The sequence below is a fragment of the Aulonocara stuartgranti genome, assembly GCF_965226115.1.
Source record: "Aulonocara stuartgranti genome assembly, chromosome: 19".
Taxonomy (NCBI): Eukaryota; Metazoa; Chordata; class Actinopteri; order Cichliformes; family Cichlidae; genus Aulonocara; species Aulonocara stuartgranti.
The window spans coordinates 23,329,197-23,354,259 of record NC_138955.1 but is presented as its reverse complement, the minus strand read 5'-3'; the positions used below and the strand labels follow the sequence as shown (position 1 = coordinate 23,354,259).

General features: G+C 41.8%; 1 protein-coding gene across 1 annotated transcript in view; it reads left to right on the top strand.

Moving 5' to 3' along the window:
• Positions 1–22,114, top strand: part of atrn (attractin) — a 133,949-nt gene extending 111,835 nt beyond the window's left edge. Inside the window, exons 27-29 of the mRNA XM_082516171.1 lie at positions 1,047–1,154; positions 11,269–11,383; positions 14,583–22,114. Of these exons, the coding sequence (XP_082372297.1) occupies positions 1,047–1,154; positions 11,269–11,383; positions 14,583–14,707 (348 nt within the window). The 3' untranslated portion in view covers positions 14,708–22,114. The remainder of the gene's footprint in view (positions 1–1,046; positions 1,155–11,268; positions 11,384–14,582) is intronic.
• Positions 22,115–25,063: the final 2,949 nt, after the last annotated feature.

Genomic DNA, 25,063 nt, shown 5'->3' with positions numbered 1-25,063 from the left:
TACAAATGAATCGATGGATGCAACTCTGATTAAACACAGAATCACGCTGGACAAAAGTTCAGGCCATCCACCAGGCAGCAGGCAATTACAGTTAGAAACCAGATGGTGCAATAGTGATGCATTTAAAAGAGGCAGGTATTTCTCTCAAAGTCAGTCTTGTTCTTGTATTTGTGTGTGATTGATTAATGTGTCTCCCTGCCTGCTTAATGTTGAAATAAGCTTCTCGGATATTCGTCACATGAACTTTAAAACCTGATTCAGTGTCTGCTGTCACAGACATGTCAGCATTAAGGTGGATGTCACAGTCAATAAAGGTTTAATCCACACTATCTGCCAAATTCAAAGGTGTCACACTCACAGGTGGATGTTCATGAGATAAATGGAGATCAGTCAAACACGCATTGATTGATTTGCAGGACTGTAGGATGGATTACCAGGATTCAATTCAATTCAATTTGTATAGCGCCAAATCACAACAACAGTGGCCTCAATGATTTAACGTAAAGTCATTGTGCTAACCTTTATTTCACTGCATGGAAGAAAATGAGTACCTCTGTACTGGTTAAATTCAGCTCCATAGTGAAATACTCACAGCTTGGTGAGCAGTGCTAGGGTTAGCTGTTATTTGTTACTGTCGTACATATGTTTCACCACAGTGTTTAGATTGACAGTTTCCAATTTTGTGTTGTTGGTGGCGTGGCTACAATTTGCTCACTGAACAAAACACACGAACCACTGTTCGAAAAGATCCCCCGAGTGTGAAATCAAACTTCACACAACTAAAGAATACACACAGAGACGTACACAGATCGTGGCTGTACAACCAAGTGGATACAAATTAAATTAATGGCGGTCAAAGTGGATTTCTCACTCTTTTACTTCAGTGAACGATCTAAATGTTTTCTGCTAGCTGGGTTGTGTGTGTGAAAAGTCATTTTTAAAAATAAAAAAAGCCCACCTCCTGATGGGCAGTTGTCTGGAGAATGGACAGTAGATGGTATTTATCTGTCACTGACCTTCGCATTACTCTCCTTCCTTTTTCTTAGCAACTGCTGAGGGAGATGCAGCAGATGGCCAGCCGGCCTTTTGCCACCATCAACGTCGCCTTGGAGACTGAGGAGGAGCCGCCTGACCTCATAGGAGGAAACGTCAAGGTTAGCGCAACCTTTTCCTTAAAGCAATCAACACAGAACCCCAGAGATCTACTTCTCTTGTCTGGGTTGACGGTTACCGCAGGCAGGAAAGTTCCATCTATGTTTGCCCGTGTCACTCATCTGCCCTCAAGTGGGAGCTCAGTCTTGTGTCTTTTGGCTGCTTTTTTGATTATGCTCAGGGAGAGATGTACTGCACGTCATCTGCTTTACGTCAATGTTGGCTCTGAAGAATGTTTTTTTTAAGGAGATCTCATTAGTTTTCAGCAAGCCAAGAAGGCCAAATTGAGCTCTCTTATGAAGAAGAGTTTGAAGTGCATTACAGGTCTAGTACATCTAATGAGGGTCAATGCAGTGTGCATTTGCCGGGACAGTGCGAGGGTTGGATGATGTTGAATGTGGGCTGCCAATGAGTAACACAGCACATTATACCAGTTATTTCCAGGTTATGTGGGTAGCCTGTGAATTCTAATGGAAATGAATTGAGTTAACCCAGGAGTTAAATACATGCAGACAAGAATACAGTTCTGCTGATTAAGACAGTACTTACCTCCCACATTGAGATATTCTTCATTTGATTAAAAAAAATTGACACCTTCTCACGCAAAGTGTTTGCAGACATGAAGATAATGAAACAATTAGGGGGTAACAATAAAATCATAATCTTCATCTTAGAAAACACACTTGTTTTAGTGCATCAGTGTGTTTGATGGACAAGCAGAAAATAAAGGTAGCAAGTTTACTCGTTCATATTTGGAGTGCAGCATAAAAACTGGTAAAGATTTCATTCGGGAACTACCTTAAAGGCAGTTTTGAGTACTCTGGCAAGTGACTGCACAGCCGTTTTTTTGCACATGCATGCACTTCAGCCGTGACAGATACCGTCCATTTCAGTTTGATCATCGCTCAGTGGACTTCGGTATAGCGACTTCGGTAGCTCTGTTGCACAGTCTGCGCGATGTGAGATTGCACCAATTTGTGCCTATATGAGACCATTGGTAATGATTCAGTGTTTTTACTGTTACCAAAGGGTTGCATCCTGCTACTTGCACACTCTCAAATAACTCAAAGGGCATATTTCCACTAGTGAGATTCCCGCTGATGCAGACCATCTCCTGTTGCGTGCTACATGTGGGAACCGAATACTTCAGACAGAGTCGTGACTTGATTATCCTGACGGCTTTTTGAGTGAAAACATCCCCGCCACCCCTCCAAACACACACACAACATTCTGAATTATAGGTACGGTGAAAAGAAATCTGTGTAGAGAGAAAGTGCTGAAAGTAGTAGAAGGGTAGATTTAAACATAAAGGTCAAGGTGAGGTAGAGATGGAGGTTTAGAAGACTTCATTATAGAGCGGAGTTTAACGTGCCGGCAGTAGAAGTCGGAGTGGATTTAAATGCAGATGCCGAGAATAGATGCAGTAGCAGAAAACATTTAAAAGTAGGAATCGTGCACTTATAGAAATTGCAGTTTAGTATACAACGGCACAGAGCCGCAGGCAGGCATACCTGTGACTGTGCGCTTTGTGATGAATGACCCCTGAATGCAGATGCAGCTCAGAATTATAGGACTGTGCAGCAGGCTAGCTCAGGGCCCCTCGGCTCTGACAGGGTCCATGCATCTCAAGGGGCTTGGATCATGAGCACAAGGTTACTTCTAGCAAAGGCTGCGGGGCCCCTCGGGAAGATCAGCAGCTAATCAAACCCCTGCTTGAACAGAAACTATGCCGCCTCTTCACATCTCTGCTCCTCTGTCCTCACTTCTTCTCTCCTCTTCTCATCTTTCCTTTCCTTTAAATATTCCCTTCCCTACTGCCTCCTTCTTCGTCCCTCTTTCTTCTTCTCGCCTTCTTTTAACTTCTTTGTAATTTACCATCTTTTACTGTTTTTTCTCTTCTATCTTCATTTTATTCATTTTGCTTTCTTTGCTTTATCATTTGCCCTTTCTTTTCATTTTTTTAATGTCCTGTTTTCATCTCTTCTGTTAATCTCGGGCTTTTATTATCTTATTTTGTCTTTCCTTTGTCTGCTCTTCATTGTAATTTCCTTGGTTAGCCTCTTCCACTTTTCTCTGTTTTATGCCCTCTCTCCCCTTTTAATGCATTCTTGCATTTTCTACATTTCGATTTTTTTCCCCTTTACCCAGCAGTGGTTCTCGTCTCTACTTTTACTCTTTTCTTGATGGCTTCCGTTTGTCGTTTCTCTTCTCATGTCATTTATTCAAATCTATTCAGTATATTTTCCCATTTCTTTATTTATATTGCTTCTTCTGTTCTTGTCTTCTTATATTTTGCCTCCAGTTTTGTCCTCCTTTTGTCCTCTTTATTTTCACTTTTTTCTCCATTTTGACTCATTCTGTCCTCTGCTTTGTATCTTTTCTTTTTCTTTTCGTCGCTCTTGTGCCCTGTCTGACATCCTTACTTCACTGTAGTGTTCTCCTCTAATTTACTAGCCCTTAAATGATCCTATCAGCTGTCTAGGATTTTCTATTGGCCTTATCTGTTTTTTCCCCTTTATTGTGTGTGTTTATGTGCATTCTGTGTGCACTCCTGTGTGTCGCTGTGGCGGAGAAAGAAAAGATGCTGCAGAATCAGACTCTTCCTGCTCTGCATTACCTTTTCTTCTTCCTGGTCTTTTTTTTCTTGTTTCTTCTATTCTTCCCAGCCTGCTCTCCTCCTCTCCATCAGGGTAGGAGCAGCCCAGGAGCAGAGATCCAATTTAGATCTTCCTCCTCAGCTTTCTGTGCCTTAACCTGCTCACAGTGAGTGTGCGCTATCCTATCTCCTCCCAGCTCAGATTGAGCGACTCGGAGCAGGTTCTTCCCCTTGTTTCCATGCTGTTTTATCAGGATGCTACAGTTGTGTATTAAGGCCCACAGTCAGAGTATACGGGAGGCCAGGCGCCGCACAGCAAGCTCAAGATCATTAAAGTTGTTTATAGTCATGATGGGAAGTCCAAACTTGCTCCGCCGATGAGATATATTCACTCAGCTCCTGCCAAATGGAGCCTGCGGTCCCAGCATAGCAGGCAGATGATTACCTTTGTGACGCCTTCTGCTCTGCTTTTATTCATAGATACTGTGTGAAGAGAGGAAATCAGGACATGTGAGGCAAAAAAAAGTAGTGTTTGCTATTGGGAGGGAAAAGTATTGTTTTATCTAACGTGTTTATGATAATAATAATAATAATAATAATGGATACTTTATTGATCCCCATGGGGAAATTACTTGTTTTTCTCTGCATTTGACCCATTCACTCAGTGAAGCAGTGGGCAGCCCACTAAGCAGGCGCCCGGGGAGCAGTGTGTAGGGACGGTACCTTGCTCAGGGGTACCTCAGGGTAACCGTTAAGTGGATTCGAACCGCCGACCTTCCGATCATGGGGTGACCACTTTACCTACTGAGCTATCCCTATCCCCTGTGTTTATGATATGTCATTCTAAGCTGCAGGTCAGGCGTATTCTACTAATGTTGGTGTCTTTACCTATTAAAACCCTACTAGGAGTAGTGTTTTCTGATCAGAGTGGAGTCTGCCACATTTCAGGCCTGATTATAGGACAAAATGACTGGTTGTGCATCAGAAGTTATTTAACTACCCTTCAAATAACCTGGAATCTAATGGTCATCAACCCACATCTTTGTTGAGATATACTGAGTTATCAATACTTGCCCTTAAAGGTACAGAGAAGGTCGTCACATTCTGTCTTAATGAGGCAAAATCAATCAGCGCAGATCAGTGCTCAGTTATTTTTATTTGTTGTTTTTTCTTTATGAAAGACAAGATATTCATTGTGTACCTCATTTTTTAGGTCCTTTCTGTATTTCATTGTGAAATGGGAAAAAAAAAGGACTTTTCCTCCCAGATTGAATTACAATTACATGCAATTACACATTTTTGATGTCTGAGGTTATATTTCCTGAGGTGTTTTATGTTGTTTTGTCAGTAATCAGTGTTTCTGTTCTGGCACTTATGTAAAAACCAACAAACAGAAATGGGCTGAAAGATGAGGGAGCACTAGAAGAAAAGTATGTGCCTTTTGTTTGTTTTGGCCAGCACATCAGATACCTCAGTTTGTTTGAGCTTGTGTGTGCGTGCGTTTGTATTAAAAATGACAGCCATTGTTCTCTTCCGCTGTCTTTAGTCTTCAAATAAAATTAGCATGCGGTTGGCATTACTGCACATACGCTTCAGTGAAAAAAACCCTCTAAATTAGACAAGAACTGGACGGAAAATTAGTGGCAACAGATCCTATACTTGCATGTTTTGGTTCAAATTCAAATTTAAACCAAATTTAAACTTGGTTCATGTATGTATGGAGGAGGTCAGCAGCGAGTGTCTACAGCCATCTGTAAAACACAGTGGAGGCTGTATCATGGTTTGGGGCTGCATTTCAGCCGGGGATGCTGGGAATCTTTTTGAGTTATGAATGCTGAAAAAAACCATCCAAATTGGCTCCACCAAGCAATATTTATTTTGCTTGGTCTGACTGTAAGTGCAGTAAAAGCATTTTTTGGAACATTATCAGTCACAGATTGTACTTGAACATTTTTGAAGCTCAGCGGGATCAACTTGACAGAGAACCGAACAAAAGGCATCCAAAGTTCAAAGAAGAGCTTTGAATGTCCATCAAGATTGTTTTGTATTTACTCATTTTCATCGTGGTCTAATATTAAAACCAGTTTGGTGATTTGAAAACATGTAAATGTTACATTGGGAACGGGGCAGGTACTTTTAATTAGTATACTTACATGCTTTTTCCATTTATAATTGCATATTTGAATAAATTGCTGCACATATTGCCTATTTGCCCAGCAAAACATAAAGAAATATGTGTGGTTGGAGGCTTTTGCACAGTACTGCACTTATATATAAACTTCTCTGGAGGATTTAGTTCAAATCCATCACCATATGTTGCCATTACAGGGTGCCAAATGATTTTTGGTGGAAAGAAACCAACTCACTAAAAACTCAAAGTTGGCTCAGTGGTGCGGCTGTACCTGGTGAGTCACCACAACAGGGAGACTGGCTTGCTCTTGTTGCTGCTAGGGGAAAACTATCCCCTGGCTGCTGCTAAAGTAGAAACGAATGCAGTGGATGAAAGCGGAGCAGCATGCGGTTGCTTTGTATGCCCACATCAATGTGAACGTATGTGTGTTTTTGTGTGTGTGTGGGCAATTCTTCCTACTGGGCTAATTACTGGAGGTAATTTAACAAAACCTTTTGCCGCTCTGCCTGGCCACTCTAGATAACTCTCCAGAGTGGCGGCTGGTGAGGGAGGTTGAGCAAGGGGGAGCCGGCGGAGTTGGGGGAGAGCGCTTCAACACCATATAACAAAGGCATCTGCTGGGGAATGTTATTAACATGCAGCTTCTGAAGAAGACCACAGAAAAAGACACCTCCTTCGGGGAACATCTTAGGCAAAGACAAAGCACGCTCAAAGAGTTTGAAAGGATGGATAATTGAATTTTTCAAGGTGTTGTTTTTTTGATCCCCCCCATCCCTTAATTTCTGCATAGGACAAAATAAAATGTATGTTGTGGAAGATAAATTAGGTGTGTTTGTTTGTTTTGGGGTTTTTGGTTTTTCCTGTTTTGTTTTTCTCAAAAATAGAAAGTGAAGCACCTGCCTAGTAGCGTCAAGTTGAAATTGAGGTTGTACACTGGATGCAGTGCTGATGAACACCGCAATTGACAATGCAACAAGGCCTGTTGAAATCAAAATGATCCCATTGTCACATCAGTCTGATAGCAAGTCTCTTCCAATACCACACTTATTCGCAGTGTCTACTCCCTCTTCGGTCTGAATATGAGATACCGGTGTTATAAAATGAGAAACGACACGAAAACAAGTCACAACCTAAGAGCAGCTTGCAGCTGCTGCGGTGGAAATTGGACTTGGACTCTAAGCTGTGAAATTAAAAGCTGCCAGTCTTTTTCTTCTTTTCTTTTTTTTTTGTTATTTATTTTTACACAGAATACAGATGTGCTCGAGTCATCACGGCGCCACTTATTTTTCAGTTGTAAAAACATTGGATGAGAAATCCATTCTGCCCGAGGCAAAAACAGGCCCGTGGACTGGAGCAAACCCAGCCTAGTTGAAGTGCTTCTGGCAAGGCCAAAATAATTGTTTCATCTTTTCTTGTACCAAGGCATCGAGGAGCAAACTTAGCCAAGTGTGGTATTGCTCTACCTTATGTTGTATTGGTTGTCAGTTGTCGGTATTTTTATTCCCATTTTTTTTAGCAATCCGTGTCAGCAGAATATAATGATGTTCTGGCACCGTGATTTTGAAAATGGGAAGAAATGATCCTTATAGTGAGTGCTTTGTTGTCTTATCTCGTTATTGAGTCATCACTCATTTATCACACAAAGCTGTAAGGGATATTATGGTTGGGTTTTTTTTCTTCTTCTCTTTGTTGCCTTGGGGGAAAATATTGGCTTTTACTTTAATCAAATGAAAAATAGGATGCTTTTATCTGGTTCTCTGCCACCTCTCTTGTGAGTCTTTAATTTTGCTTTTCTAAAGTGCCTTTGGAGCGCTATAGACACCTCTGACTGCGTCCCACAGCAACCTTCACAAAAAGTAAATTAATGTGTAGTTCATTTAAATCTATTTTTTTCATTCTCTGTAAAAACCTTAATTGGATATTTTCTGTTTCTATACAGTATACAGTGTTTGAGGTGCTCCAGAAAATTGATAGTAATCAAAGTCAGACCTGATTTTTATTTATTTATTTCAAAAATCAGAACACTAGCTGACAAGGTCATCATACACATGCATTAAACATGATATCTGTGCTGTGAATTCGTCTGTATTTGCCATTGAAATCCACTCTTAGAGAAGGACTCGTGCTTTTTTTCTATTCTTGCTCAGCCTCTGTTTTCGTGAACTCACTGAAAGGAAAGAGAGAAAGAGCTGTGCCTATAAATAGTGTAATATGTGTAAGGGGAATTCCTTGAAGATAAACTGATTGGTTCATACGTGTCATTTCAGACACAAGTGTCAGAAACTTGACAGCTTGCAGAGTTTAGCAGCCTCGTGTCTCACATGGGATGAAGCGTAGCACACTTACAGTTTCCCCAGTAACCACAGATGTTGGGAGGCAAGACTGTTTAAGAGTTTCGGAAATCATTTTTTCACGTTTAGTGAGGCATTTAGTGCTCGTTTTTGAGAAAAATCCTTTAGTCTTATTAAATGCAAACATATAAAGGGGCTGCGTTATGTGATAGCTGTGGTAGCCCTCAGATGTCAAACACACAGAAAACACCAGTAAACAACAGAAATGGAATAAAACACAAAGACAACGTTAAAGATACACAAAAGATGAATAAAACACAGGGAGTTGGATAAAACACAAAGTACATAAAACAAAAACACTACAGTAGTTTTGGGGAGACAATAGCGTCACTGAACAGCTGTGAAAGTGGCATAAACCAAAACATGCAAAGTATTGCACTGAGACGTGTTTAAAAAAGCAGAGAGAGAGTAAGCGCAGGTCATATGTTTCTATTCATATAATACTACATGTTATATACTACAGTAGACTTTTGTTATTAGCTGTTAACTTGTCACTTCTACAGCTGTTACGTCACATTATCGTCTCCCAAAAAAACTTTGCTTGTCTTTTGTGAGATTTTTCAGCATTTTTACATGTTCTTTTACAACTTGGGGTTGATGTTGAAATGTGACAGTGAGCACCACCGAGGCAAGCGATTTAAAAGACAAACAAATGGCAAAAGCAGAGAACATTAATAGAGAACATTACATGGAAGAAGGAGCTCTGTCTTCACCGTGATAAGCTGTTGTGAAGTTTTCCCTTGTCTGGGTCAGAGGTCATGAAGGAGACGCTGTAGCACACTATATGGATTGTAAAGCATAAACTCTCTGTGATTTTAGCCTTTTAAAAATATCTTTACAAGAGTGGGGTGGAGGTGAAGAAGGAGGCTGAAGGAGAAGAGAATGCAAAACAAAGCAGTGACCCATCCTATTATCTATGGGCCTCTTTGTCTACATTAGTCAGATTAATTTCTCAAAGCCGTGCCACTGTTACAGTAATTTATTTATTGCGTGTCAGAGTTGAGAAGCAGGCCACAGCTTTAGTGTCTGGAAATTTATTTGCTGCTGCTGGTTCGACTGCAGTGTTTCCAGAGGGTGACACGCCAACACCCCGTCAGTTCTCAGGAAGGGCTTTAATGCTGTGTGTGTGTAAATGTGAGAGGAGAAAGTGTTGCGAGCTCTTATATACACACACATTGGTGTTATGCACACGCAGCGCAAAGTGTAAAGCCAGTTTTTCTGTTTAGCCAGTTGTTATATGAACATAGGCTTTGGCTGAATGCATCTTGGAATACTAACTTATTTCTTGCATTAAATGGTGTTATTTTTAGAGGTGCATTTTGCTGGACAAAAATAGTAAAAATGACTGTTAAATGTAAGAGAAAGTTTGCTAGCAGGCCGCCATGTTGGTTTTTGCCCAAAATCTAGGAGCATGGTTTGCATTTGCATGGTTGCACGAGGCCGTAGAAGAGAGATAGGCCCTGTCGATTATCTGTTACGACACCGCCCTAGTGGCCTGTCCATCAAGCGTCCAGTGCTGCGAAGCATTGCGATCTCTTGCGTGCAAGAACCCCGTCTTGGGACATCTCCCATAAGAGGGTACAGCTGTGTGAAAATGTTACGGGAGTGCCAGAGTGTCCTACCCAGTCAAATTGCAGTCATTGCTTTTAGAGAAAAACGGATATGATGGTTTATCCATGCATGAGGCCGACGTGTAAAATCACCAGCACATTTATTGAGTGTCTGGAAGGCATGATGGTATCCACTAAGGCGTACTGTATACAGTGCACATAACTGGGCATAAAATGCCCTTCTCTGTCAGGTTGTACCTGAGCACGGCCAATTGCACAGGCACACCTCCGAAAGCACACGTGCCATAAACAGACAGACACACATGTGTGCGAGCATAAACAAATACAGACTCCCTTCTGTTACAGCACCAGCTGAACTGAATCCCTACTCAGACACACACATACATACATACAGACACCCAGAGGCATCCAGGTCTTTGTGCCACTTCCCTAGCTACCTGCGAGACAGCCTGTGTATCCTGCTGGTATGAAAGGTAAGCCTCAGAGAGACGGAGCAGAGAATAAATGTGTAAAATGGGTCAGAGCCTGAATATCATTACTGCCCTGCTCCCCATGTGTATACTTACTGTGCCTGTGTGTGTGTGTGTGTGTGTGTGTGTGTGTGTGTGTATCTGTATGTGTGAGAGAGACAAGCTGTGATGAATTTGTGAGTGAAAAGGCGAAAAGAGTGTGTGCCTAGTGCTGTATGTGCGTGCGTGTGTCACTTTAGCTGCATTCCCACTCGGGGAGTTAAACTCAACTCTCCAGAGTATAAAGACTGCCATGGGAAGGATCTCAACTTGTCTGTTTTGGAAGGTTTTGTGTTTGAGCACATTGAGAGGCAGTGTCAGTAGTGTGTGAAGCCATGCCATGGCCCAATTTTTCTTGTCCGGCTCAGGAATTCAAAACACAAAGCCAGAGAGACACAGGAAGTTATCTGTATGCAGGCAAGATGGTGGCATTCTCCATATCCATATCCTCTGTCGAGGTAAAACTATAAATATTGTACGAGGCTAGCATCAGCAGCAGATCCAGACAGTGTTTACAGGGTGGAGGGGGGGGGACTCATCCCCCACATATGGATGAGTCGCTGATAAAAAGGAGATATTGGTATTAGAGAGTCAGGCGTGTCAGACGGCCTGCAGCGACCGGAGCGCACCGCCGACCCAAATCTCCATTCAGGCGTCTTCGCTTGATAGCCACTCATTGCCAACGCTGCACACATGCGGCATTGTCATGAAATTGTGCTCAGTTGGGGATTTTGAAGGTTGGAGGGGTGGGCAATTTGTGCCTGCAGATCAGTAGTTGCATCTCAGCACGGGATAGAAAGGTGGGTTTTTTGTGTTTCTGTGCATGTTGCTGACACAAACAAGAACAGTAACAGTAAAGCCTCTGTTATCCACGGCTTTGAAAATGGTGTGTGTTCACCAGGATTTGAGAGCCTTGTGATGTATACTTTTTTCTTCTTTTCCCATTTTCTTTCCACAGTCCGTCCCAAAACCCATCGCCCTCGAGCCTTGCTTTGGCAACAAAGCCGCCGTGCTCTCCATCTTTGTACGGTTACCCAGGGGCACTGGCGGAATCCCTCCTCCAGGACAGTCTGGTAAGACGCAGCCTTTAAAATCCTTCACTTGTTTTTCTTTCCTGACTTGTTTGTTTGATTGAGCCTCACTTTTTTACATCATCTTTCCTTGATCTGACTTCCTCCCCCCTCTGTTATGTACTGTAGCTTTGGTCTTAGTCGGTCCATGACAATTTTGAGCCTTTCAGTCTTTTTTCAACGTGGTTCACTTCCTCTTTCTTTTGTTATCCAACACTGACTTTATGATCCAGCCTCCAGTGTATACACACACACACCAGCTTCAGTTTTAAGAAAATGAAACTGGTGATCTTGATTCTTAATCTATAGATTAGTTAAATTTTTATTTAATATTTGTACAGGATAAACCTGCAAAATGCTTCCAAGTTAATGCATTTAATATACATGGATAAAAAATAATTGAGAGCTCACGCATCTATTTTTTTCCCCCAGGCCTATATATTTAAATAAAAAAAAATTAGGATGCAAGGACCAGATTTGGGTTTTGGTGGGAGGTAAAAAAGCACTATCAGCATTTAGAAACAGAGCACAGTGAGAAGATGACATAAAAATTAGGAATTTAGAGATTTCTTGGTTCCTTTTTCAAAATATAGGAAGGAGAGAATATTTAAATCAAGCGTGCAAACTGATTTGTGACGTGCTATTTGCACTGATATTTAACGCTGGAAAAAAGCATGTATTGCGCCCTGTATTAGCTCACTTGCGGCAGCAAAACCTTCCAGCCACTCTTTAGTTTTTAGCAGTTGGAGAAAGGAGAGAACGGAGGGATCACGATGTGGATTTTGGACCCCATCCTGACAATAATCAGGCCTTGGATGGACGTCAGTCTGGATCAATACCTTTACGTAAAATATTAAATTTAATTACACTCAAATTGAACCGTTGTGATTTCAGGACCATGGAGAGCACTCAAGGTTTCACAGTGATCTCATGAGCTCTACTTGACCACATGACTGATTTTTAGTGGTGGACCTACTCAAATTCAGCTGCGTGCACTTTGGACCAGTCGCCAGCCTCTCACGGGGCATTCGCACTCTCATTCACACCTATGTGCAATTTAGGATCACCAATTAACCCGACCTCACTAACTGCCTGTTTTTGGACATCAGCTGACTGTGCCTGTGTTTGGAAAACAGCACAACAGTTGTAAATTACTCGCAGAACCAACCACACCTCTGAGTGCTACTTGGGGATTGCGTGATTTTTAGTCTCAGCAAAATCATGCACATCCATCTCGACAGTGGTCTAACATGTTTACAGTAATTACTTCATGTAGCACCATCGTTTTGATGTGGATGTATTCATTTTTAAAAACGCTGCAGCTTGAAAGCAGCAGTGCTATTCCTGGTTTTCCTCAGTTACTGCTCTTCACTCCCTCCTTTTTTCCTCTTCCTGTGGCGAAATGAAGACTGCTTGTTGCTTTCCTACCTTCATCTACTTGGTGTGTTAGGAAGCATACTGCAGCTATATCCATGCAGACTCATTCTGTGCTTGATTCCTCTCTATCCTCTTCTCATCCTCGTTGCTTTAAAGTGCAATCTAGTGTTTTTCCTGTTTCCCTCTGCTCCCTTCTTTCCCTTCCTCCTCCTTTTTTTTGCCCAACTTCTGACTGCACTGAGAATTGAGTCCATTACTTTCTTTCATCCTCTGCTCTGTCACTTGCTGTCTTCACATTCCCACCCATGCTTCATCTGTTTTCCTTATCTTTCTTTTCAAGATCCTCTGATAAGACCCAAGTGCTGCTTCCCTTACCTTTTCTTAGTTTTTGTTTCCTGTTCTCTTTCTTTTACTGTCTCAATAATTCAACTCGCCTTTCTTTCAGTATTTTTTTCCTCCTCTGTGTTGTATAGCTCTTTGCCTCCCACAGTTGCAATCCCCAGACCATCAGCATGCCTAAGGCCCTTATTAATTACCACATTGTCCTTTTGTCATAACAAAACTGCCGCGGCTCTCGATGGAGCTTTCCCTTGGGCAGCTTTTGTTGAGACCATGTTAGCCGTGTTCCTCCCATCTCCTCGTGCCCTGGGGGGGGGGGGGGGTCTACCGTTATAATGCTTTTAACTTGCTCCCCATCCAGCCGTGTTGCTTTCAGATCTTTAAACTGCTTTCAGTTTTTCAGCATCCCAGCCTCACAGCACTCTTTAGCTCATTTCATAGCAACCAAAAGGATATCACCACCACAGATTATCACTGATTTCTATCTTCGGCTCGTTTAGGTGATTTGAGCCATCCTGCTTTTTTTTTTCTTTTTCAACCAATAAGAAACTAGTAGTATCTGTATGATTTCTCAGCATGCGACCCCTAGCGCAGCCGTTTTCTCTTTTTTATGCCTTCAGTGTTTACTTGATTGCAATAAATGCGTCTAATATTGGTGATAAATGGAGTTTACTGGTATTTCATGGCTCAGAGAATGTTATTAAATGTTGATGAAGTGTGGTGTAAGTTAATGATTGCCAGCTCTGCACGTTTGTGTACGCGGTTGTGAGTTGGCAGTTGTGTGTTTTGCTTTCCACACATCAGCAGCTTTCCCCACATTACAGTTACTGCATTCAGAGTTAGCCTCATATTGCAAGTGTAGCCTAATTAATGCTGGGTTTTTGAGACTGTTACCAGTGCTTACATTTCAGTGTCTTAATTTTTTTCCTTAATTATAAACGATCTCCTCGCCATTTTAACATGGCTTAGCATTTAACTTTTCTCCCTCTAATTTAACTTATATGCATCGATTTCCTTATTTATGGGTCAGTTTCTACTTTAAACTTGATCATTTATCCTCATTCCCAGCTCCACATTTGTATTCTTGGAGGTTAAAAGTGCTAACATCGCAGTTCATCCTCTGTCTTAAAGGTCACACTGTGTTTTTTAGGTTTTTTAAAGTTGTCTTCTGATTGGCTGCCTCTCGCAAAAAAAAGAAAAAGAAAAACAAAGCTCTGTGCTTGAGGTGATCATATTCAGGGGCGCACATGTCGCATGCACACCTGTGGACCACTCATGTGCACCCCTGATCATAGTAGATCGTACCTTGTCTTTTGTGGAGCAGTGTGATTATTTGCACATGTTTGAAACTTTGGACATGTTTTATATGTTATACAAAGTTCACAGGTTGATATGACAGAAAATAAGGAAAAGCGTAATAAAAGTAATTCATGTTTGTAGTTTTATATCTTTTACTTTAACTAAACGAGTCCTCCTGTGTGCGCAGGTTTGGCCGTGGCCAGCGCGCTGGTCGATGTATCTCAGCAGATGTGTGTGGGGTACAAGGAGAAGTCTGGCGGACTGAGGAACCGTAAACAGCAGCCCACAGCACAGCCATCCACCTGCATCTGACTGCATCCCCTGTCCTCTTCTACCATCCCAACACCAAAAGCTCTCCCATCAGCCTCCCCCACCCTCCCCTCGCCTCAGCCCCATCCTTCAGAGACTCCCACCAGCTCCGCTCTGGCAGGGAGAGGTGCATGCTGGGACGCAGGACTTGAACGTTTTGGTGAAGGGGGCCGAGACATCTGGCAGACTGCAGCCTCAGAGGTCTCCCCTTTCCTGTCCTCCTACAGGAACTTTGATGCTTGGAGTCCCCTCGAACTGATCGACAGAAACTAGACACAGAGAGGGGGGAGGGAGGGAGGAAGGAAGGAAGGAAGGGACAGAGCAGGTGCTGACCCCTCCCCTCCCCCTCAGCGAAACATTTTACATTTGTCGACACCACCTCGTTAGTCGAGGCGGCCACGGCTTGCTGCTAGAAGAGATCCTTGTCTCGTAGTTTTTGACAAAACAAAAAACAAAACAAAAAAAATCCAGAGACTTTGCGACCGTCTATGTTCGCATTTTATTTAAGTTATTGTTGTTCTTTCTTTTGTATTGTGTTATTTCAGAGGCAGGAACAAAACTGGACACGCTCAGTTGGACATGCACACACAAAAACGCATAACACACACTTCAGCAAGCCCTTGTACCCATTTGTAGCCCATTGTCACCTGCTGTCATGTTCACAGCTCAGCACTGAGGGCTGTTGTCACTGGAGTCCTGCACAGTTTGGCCTCCGAGCAAGCTAACAGCATGTTCAGTCTTCCTTTAATGAGGATCCACTGTAGGAGGTTGCCTGTGTAGCCAGAGCCCATTTAAAGAGTGTGTGACATTTCAATCGGCCTATGCGTCTTCTCCCGCTGCCCACTCTTGCGGCCTGTCTGGAGCTTCGTCTCTCTGTCTTTGGCCATTTGGCTGCCGAGCCGTCCGCCGCACAAGGCAAGACCGCTGCAATGCCTCACCCGTGCTGGCCGGCTGGCTGCTGGATCGCCAGTGCAATTGAAACTTTTCCAGCTAATTACTCTTCCAGTTCTAATGAAAGCCAATGGCAGCTCACTCACACACAGAGCTAGAAGTAGTGGTGGGGTGGGGGGGGGACCTCTGGCAATTAAAAATTGTCCTCGAAACCATTGTGACACAGGCTTCCTATAGATCACGTGACTCTGACTGAAGTGATTTGGCTGATGTTAGTGACCGCTGCCAGGGCAACTGTTGAGCTCTGAGACTGTTGCCTAAGAAATCCATACCTTCTAATTACTGCTCTCATTTCCCAAAATGCAATGCATCCCTCCTACCCCCGGGATACCAGCATCTCCGCCGCTCTTATTGTGCCATTCGATTGCGATCGTTCCACATCTGTGATCTATCTACAACCGCCCAATTAGCCCATACAGCAGCGACGTCTGTGCCCTTATCGATGCGGCTACAGTGGAGCTGCTAAACCCCAGCGTTTAAATGGTAAAGTGCAGTGTTTTTTTACTTTTGTTAGCAGCCAGAATGCATGAGTCAGTGCCTGTTTCTTTAAGAGCATCGTTTTTTAAAAATGGACTTTTGAATTGGCCTCCATGTCTCTTATGTTGTCGTCTGGTCCCTCAGCTGCTTTTCCCTGCACTTGTCTACAGTCTACATCTAAAATATCGATCCTGCTTTTAAAGCAGCATTACTTCAAGTGGGAAAATGAGGGAAAATGCAGAATAAAAAATCTCAAGGCAAACACAGAAAAACTGAGATTGGTAGATTAAAACAGAGATGTCACAACTAAAGCATCAAATTTGGGTTTGTGCCATTTTTTGCTTTAGTTTTTCTTTCTTTGTTCAATTTTGCATGTAGCTATATATGTATCTTATTGTTCACATATACAGGATATAAGTTGTACACTGCAGCACTTTTAGGCCTTCGACACATTTGTTGGTGTATCAACCTATAGGAAATATGATGCGTCTCCTGCAGTCTCGTAAGGTTGTAAACTTCCCGCTCTCTGGGAAGTGCAGCAATAGAACAATTTAATAGTTTGCATTCTACCCTAAAGAGCTCGTTGTGTTTAGTTCCTGGCTCTCACATGTGCGCAGCATACTAGAACTTCACACCGCCTGGTTAAAGGGCACACTTTTAGCACTGGGAAAAGGTCAGAACAGAAAGCATGAACAAAGCTGACATTCTGTAATTATAGAGCGCCGCGTGCGCTTGTGACTCCGCTCGGCGAGCGTCACGGCGCGGAGAAGCGGCTCCGTTCGTGCTCGTGCTTTGAGGAATCAAAGTGCTTCACCTGCAGTCTTTATCAATTTTCCTCTGCTAGAATAAAGGGTTTGTTTTTTTACCCAACATGGGTAGTTTGATGTTTTGTTGGGTTGTTTTTACAGAATAAAATAATATTAATTATTATTATTTATATTAAGCTGAGGCTCTGGATCTTGTAGGGCGTTTTGGTAATAACCAACTATTATTACATGAATGTGATGATCACAAAGAGTCCTTCTGAGTTCCACAGAGTATTTTTATTTAGTACTTTTTCAGTCCCTTTGAAAACACCTACCACCCTGTCTCAGAATGAAGGAGTTCTTTCACCTCCAACCATTTGAAGGTGGAGTTCAGTTCAAGAAACTCTGATAAAACATGCTATGTTGGCCATTGGAAGAAGAAAATTACGCTTTGTGTGAGATTTGGCTTAAAAGTGAGACTTTACAATAACCTGTGAGGCAAAAGTGTGGCAGAGACACGACAGACACGCGGCTCGCAAACTCCAATTAACCGCCATCAAAGGTGGCGATGTGCTCCCAACACTAAAATGCCCGAACGGCACATGAACTACATCTGTCTTTCCTCTGCAGCGTCAGCAGCTCTGAGATCTGCCAGCACCTTTGCGTTTTTGATTTCTCTGCAGGTTAACGTTTTCACTCCGCAGCAGGCCTGTTTCTGTTTAACATAAAACACTAGCTGTTCACGATGCTCAATCGCTTTACTGTACTCTCCAGTGACAAAACCTACAACGGCAGTCGTTTTCATCATTGCAAATATGATTTTGTTGCATTGACTCTCTCCATACGAGTGTGGTGTACAACTGCTTCGACTGTACTGCAGTAATAATTTCATAAAGATTGTTTGTTTTGTTTTCTATAAATGAATGTAAAATCTGTGCAGCCAAGGTAAATCTGTAAACTGTAACTCACCGGGGACGGTTTGTCGCCACTTTCTTTCTTTGGCCGTGGGTGACAGGGCGGTGCAGTGGTTAATGCAGACGGCAGAGGAACTGTGGGATGATGGGTTCAGACCATTAAAGAGCGAGTTGTCACTTTGAAGTTTTTTTTTTCCCTTTTTTAAGAAAGACACTGAGCTTGTAAAGAAGATGTGAGCTCTGCATGCCCAGTCAGCCCACTGTGATCTTCTTCTGCTTGATGGTTCAAACGACACGGATCCTGTGTCGGATACTGATGTCTTTGAGATAATGTTGAATGTTTGTGTTTTTGTCTTTAACCTCTGTGCTATGATTGGCTTAAGAAACCCAAACGAGACTAAAGTTTTTCCAGATTTTTGACATGTATATGAAACCTGTTTATCTGTAAACATGTTTGTTGTCAGCAGCCTCACACCGGACTCCTACACAAGTCCCAAGCATTCAGCAATTAGATAAATTTAGAAGTAATATTGCAGTTTCAACATTTATGCAGGGCAGTTCATCCCTGGTCCACCCACACTGTTTTTATTAATTTTGTTTTGCCGATCAGGCATCTTCTCAGGACTGTGTTGGCGTGTACAGACTCCGAGTTGTGCGTTTGCACCTGTTAGGACAGGACTGACTTACAGCTAATGGTAGGGCTGGACAGTATGACCTGATATCTAAAGCATGTCATTACTTTTATCACTTTAATAATAAATGTAACGACATGTTTCATGTATCATTAGAGCACGATGCCTCATTCTTGGTCTTGGCTAATTGCAGTTTGTCGGGTTCATAATTCTGGGCTTGTGGCCCAGACTGTATGCTGTAATTGGATAAATTTGGCCTGTGCACGCATTCAAAGCATATTTAGCTCTACAGAACTTGAAGAGAAGTCCATTCAGCCAACTAATGCTTTAAAGGCCCTACTTAGTGTGCTTCAGCCATGCCGAGCAGCAAACTCATTTGCACTCAGCAGGGTGAAGCCACGCCCAGCTGCAGCTACTGTTGTCCAGTTAGGTCGCCCCATGATAACCTCATCTCCCCCCAATGATGACTGATGGACAAAAAGGTCTTGCTGTTTTCATCTCAGCTACATTGTGGCGACGTCCACACGTATACGGGTATTTTTGAAAACGGAGATTTTCCGTTTTTGTTTTTAAAAAAAAATCCTGTCCACACGTAAATGCAAAATTGAAGGAAAACGCTGCTAGGAACATGCCAAAGCAACAGGTGGCGATATATTCCTAACCATGTAGAAATGTTGGCCAATCAGAAGTCTAGAAGCCTGGGTGGGAAAGAGTAAACAAAGATGGCGCATAGAAGCAGAACTGAGTCCTATGTGTGTAGGGACAGTAACTGTGTGTGTATATGTTAGCGTTTAAACACTACAGAGAGTAAAATTAACAGTAACAGTATTTTGTCTAAGTCCACCATGGCAGAAATTCATTTCACCGAAACAAAAACGCGGCGCACAGTGTAACCTCAAAATAGGCGCACATCTTTGACGCTGCGTTTTCTCCGTTATCCTCGTCCGCACATAAATGCAAAAACAAAGTTTTCGAAAATATCCACCCTGGCAGGCGTTTTTAAAAATCTGTTTTCAGTGACCGAAAACGCCGTTTACGTGCGGACGAAAGGCGCAAACGCATAGAAAAATCTGTGTTTTCAAAAATATCTGTGTACGTGTGCGTAGCCTGTATCTTATAAATGAACAACTAATAACTAATTTTTGAGATTAGCCACTTTTTGTGGTCTTCTGTCTGCATTTAGTCGCCTTTCGTTAGTGTTAAAAGCACCGCCTTGGATTTTTAGTCAGTATTCCTCAGATGCATCACATGTACCTTTGACGGCTTGCAAACATACTGAAGGATTTTACTTTTTCTTTTGCAAAGCCAAATTTTAAAGGTGCAATATGTAGAACACCTTACTCTAGGGTGGCAGTGGGAAGGTCAGTGTTTTTGCATTAGCATTAGCGTTAGCAGCTAGTCTGGATCCTAAGCAGCCTTGTTTTTTTTTTTTTCTTAGCCTGACTTTCTTTAAAACTCACAATGAGGCACAAACAGTGCTCATGTCTGCCGTCTGCTGCTCAAAGTTCCCGGTCCTCAGTGTCCGTATAAAAGAAAAGTTGGGTTTTTTTGGGGGGGGGGGTGTTTCTCTGATGCTGTGCCGAGTGCAGACTGGATGCTTTAGTGCAAAGTGCAATTGTGTAAAAGTACGGGTCAGTGTTGGCAGGTTAGCATGCCAAATTCGGTCGATATGTGTGATGCATACACTTCTTTGGAATAATTAAATCTAAACATATTGCACCTTTAAATGTGCTAACCTGCACGGCATGTTTTTGCTCTGATGCATTGCTGCTTTTTTTTCTTTTGTTTTTCCCCAGTGGATTAGCATCAAATCACTGGGACAGATGTGTTTGTGTACAATTTAAAAAAAAAAAAAAAAAATTGCTGATGCGTAGCATTAATGATAAAAAAAAAAAACCCTACAGGGTACCTTTAAACACGGCTCATGATGGAAATCGATTGCGTCCTGCAGTCGATGCTTTACAGAAAGGTTTCCACCTGTAGACCAGTGGGGGTGGAGCTACTCTGGTGTCTGTGCAATCAGGATAAGCTAACAGTCATTTAAGCGCAAAACTGGAAACTGTACTCAAAAAATGTTATGTATTTGTAGCGGAAAAATTTCAAGTGTAAATACAAAACGTAATCATTCAAATTTGTGCTAAAATAATTTTTGGCAGCAACAGGGAAAATATTTAACCATCCCAGATTAAAACCAGTCAAACATAACCGTCCTTTCAAATTACTAAGAAACATACCTGCACATTCATTTTCTTCCCCTCTTATTTATTTTTGGAGTCACATTTTAATCAAAACCTTTACTTGGAATATAATAGTTTGAATCTATCTGTAAGGCATTTATTGTAAAGCATCTATGGGGGAAAAGGGCCTGCGTTTGCTAATTTAGTCTTGCCATCCTTAAATAGTAAATGATTATACCTCTACAGAGCTGGAAGATGGCCTCAGTGTGCCCTATTTTGTTTGGTGGATTAGTATTAAATATTGCTTGGAGGAAGGTTTTAAAGCTGCAGGAAAGCTGCTTTTTGTTTTCAACCGTCAAACGTGGAATCACTGGCTTTTTTTCCTCGTTATGTGTTGAGGAATCTGTGCCAGCATGGCATGAGAATATATATATGAAATGCCTTTTTTTTAAAAAGTCAGAAATCCAGCTCCAGTATGTGTCCTGTGTTTTTTGTAAGACCAAATTGATGCGACAAATCAAAACCTAAGAGCACAATACACTCCGTTTTAACGTCAACGTGGGCAGGCCGAAGCTAAATCTGTTGACTTTCTCCCCTTGGTCTAAACGCGTTAAAGCCCAGCCCTGTTGGTAAACATGAACTTTAGCGTGGGCACTCTGCTGATGCCGCATTACGAGATTCCTGCATCCTAAAGTTCAGATTTTCCAGCCGATTACCTCCCGCTACCATTCGGTGTTACCAGGGTGTGAAGTGCTCCTGAGCAGCTCAAAATATCTGAGAGGGAGTGTGGAAGTTTGCAAAGGGAAACGTTTAAAGCGTGTACACTGTCACTGCCCTGTTTACCTGTCCATTTTTTTTTGTTTTTGATTCGAATAGATGGGCAGCTTTCTCTATTTTGCTCTGCTTTCCAGGCCTCAAACTTTACTAGGGTAACACTGAAACTTTACAGTGGCCTTATTTCACTTTATTAATCTCTGTATTCGCTGGTAGAAATGTACAGCAGATACATGTTCATGAAGTCTGTTTAGTAACTGGAAACGTTCCTAATATTCACAAGTAGACACTAGCTGCATTAACCTGTACTTAAAATGCTGTAACACCTAGGTTAAAGCATCTGAATAAGGTCATTGTAAATTCAGGCATTACCCCCTCTAGTTTTTCCTCCTCCTTCCTTTTTGTATAGAGGCATTATATATCTTGAGGAAGTAGGCTGTTAATATGTATAATTTAGCAGTTGCTGTTCTTTTGTAAATAATGAGAAAGTATTGTGAATGATATTTGTTGAATGGTTTAAAAAAATCATTTATGGCGAACCTCTCTCGGCTTTTAAAAATGTGACTACAGTGCATATTTTGTATGTAAGACAGCAGAGTAGGATGAACAAGCATTACTAGAAGCTGATGACAACTACATGTAAAACTTGAGGATAATAGCTTACTGACCTTGTAATTATTGATGTACATAAAAGAATGACAGAACATTTTTTTTGTCTATTATTAAATGTGGAAATCCAGCCATTGCTGTTTGTCTCGATAACTACGAATAATTAATTTTGGAAATCTCCTGCAACGCTTATTTGAATGTGCTCGTTCGGTGCCAGAGGGATGGTGCTTCAGACTGTGCACAAATTCGGCTAAGATGTCTTTCAAGTAAGTACACTCAACTTGAAACGATTGTCTTTGATGCTGTAATTCCAAAACAAGCCCCTTTTGCATCCCCTAGAGGATGTAATGTTCGCCTCGCAATGAAAGGAGCCGGTATTGAAAAATTTATGTTTACAGCAGGATGAATTTAAAAGCTGTGGAAAATATGACAAATCAGCTTAGGGATGGATCAGAGTGAAGGCGGGGTTCCTCCTGTGCTGTAAAATTACAAAATTTCATCTCCACTCCCGTTCTAAGTTCTGAAATTTTAAAATACTTTCCTACCTGCTGCTTAATACGGGGTGTGCAACGTTATATGTGAACACACCACAACACTTCTTTTGATTACAGTAGAGCCAACGCACAGCGCTGTTTATATGGAAAACCAAAGGCGGAATATCGACACAAACACCTCGTACCAACTGTCGAGCACGGTGGTGGATGGATGATGATTTGGGTTTGTTTAGCAGCCACAGGTTCTTGGCACCTTGCAGTCATTTTGTCAACAATGAGCACCTCTGTATACCAGAGTATTCAGACGTGAGGCTATCTGTCTGACAGCTAAAGCTTGGCCCAACCACTATCATGCAATGATCCCAAGCAAAGCAGCAGATCTACAACAGAATGGCTGAAAAAGAAATGAATCAAGTTGTTCAAATGGCCAAAGTCCAGACTTTAATCTGATTGAAGTGCTTTGGCGGGACTGTAGGAGAGCTGTGCATCAACAAAAGTTCACCGTTGTAAACAAAAGTAGGTCAAAATTCCTCTGCAGTGATGCAGGAGTTTGGAAAAGTCATACAGGAAACAATTCAAGGTATCGGTGCAAAAAGATGGTTTTAAAAAATGTATGTTAGTGCTGCGCAATACTGTAAATGTTGGTATTGATCCGATACCAAGTAAACACAGGACCACTGTAGCCAACACAGCTGCTATAACCTAAAGGCGGTTTGTGGGCTTCACTTACTGAAGTTAGAGGATAGAAACAAAGTATCCTACCGTGCTAGTATCGCTCCAGCATTGGTATTGATACTATAGATATTTGAATCGATCCACAGGTTTTCCAATAGTTGGTTCTCAAGTTTGGCTTATGTTTTTAAAATAATAAATAACGACACGGTGTCAGATGTCTCGTGGTGTTTGTTTCACGTTGTCATTTTAAGGTTAATGCTGCCCTGGATTGTAAAATATTCCCCTGTTAGGTGAAAGCTTAGAGTTGACAGGAGGCATGCTTTCTTTTTACCATGACTGTGCGTTGTAAGACAACATATGCTGGTTAACCACAGCAAAATACTTGTCCTGAACAAAAGCAAGCACAATTTTAAATTGAGATGAAGCCAATTTTGTCCTCTTTCACACAGGGTGAGTCTCTTTGAGATAAGACTTCGGGTTTTTGAATGAAATCCCACAGAATACAAAGTGCACTGACCAGAACTTCAACTGACTCAAGGTTTGGATGCTAAGTACTTCTATTACTTCAATACATGGAATATATTTAAGATTTTACATGCATAATGTATAAAGAATAAAAGAACAATTTTTATAAGTTGTCAATTGAATTTTTTTTCTTTGAATAATTCTGATGGCTTCTGGCACTTTGGGACTGTTGCTAGTGGACAGAGGGCATCTATAATGCAAGGAAAGACGAATCATATAGAACATATCAGCTCTGTGATCCATCGGGCTTTTTAAAATAGAGCACCATCATCATTTGACTTGAAAGCAGAAGTTGAGTTACAGCGTAAAACTCCAAAAATAGGTGCATGTTCTGGAGAGCCTGGTGTGTTTAGGAACACAAGAAAAGGTAAAGAAATCTGAATTTATTTGTTTATTTTAACAAACAACCTTTGTTCTGCAGACAGTGCAGAAAATCTGGTTGTGTGCTTTTCAGGGATCCACCCTGAAAAGAAACCTCCCAAAAAGTCACACTAATGATTTCACATGGCTAGGATTTCCAGTTACAGCAGGATCATCGGACCTCACCCAACTCCAAATCACGACTTCGTCAGCTCCCAGAAGAGGGGACTTTGGAGCTTCGAAGCAGCTAATATAAAAACCTGCAATACCCACTAAGCCTGTGGAAATGTGGTGAACGCATTCGTGCCTGTGCAAACCAAATAATCGGGGTGAAGTCTGCTTCCTATTAATAAACAATAATGTGCTCCATAAGTCATCGTGGCAAGAACTTGGTTGGAGAAACAAGCTATACCTCCAGGCATTGTTAACGACTCCAACACTTACTCAGGTGCACAAATGCATCATAATGTAGCTCTCGCTGGGACAAGACCTGGTAATAAAGTGATCACTTTACAATTAAAGGACAGATTTCAAGCACTGAAATCTGTCCTTTAATTGTAAAGTACAGTACACCTTGACCAGTTGTTGAGGCAGAGCTGCCACTGACAGGATGATGAACCTGTATTCCAAACACACAGTAATTTAAAGATGGGAACTTTTTCAGTTTTTCAGCCTGTAATGCAACAGGGTTTTTTTTTTTTTTTTTTTTAGATAACGTGTAAGATGTGCATATGTGCATTTGTGTTTGTCAGCATGCATTTATTTATCAGTCCTTTCTGAAGTGGTTGGATTTGGAGCATTTTTTCCCTTCAGTTTGTTTCTTTCATGCAAGAATGTTCCGTTTTCCTGGAAAGATAACTTTAGTACACAGCTCGCGCATTCTCTCGCAAATTAAAGTGAGATATTCTTGTTTTAAAGGTTGTGTCTGTAGCGCTGTCTCAGTGGTAATGTACAGTATGCTGTATGTTCCTCCCTGCTTCTGCTTTGTGATGATGCAGAGACTCGGTCGGCTTTTAACAGCGTTT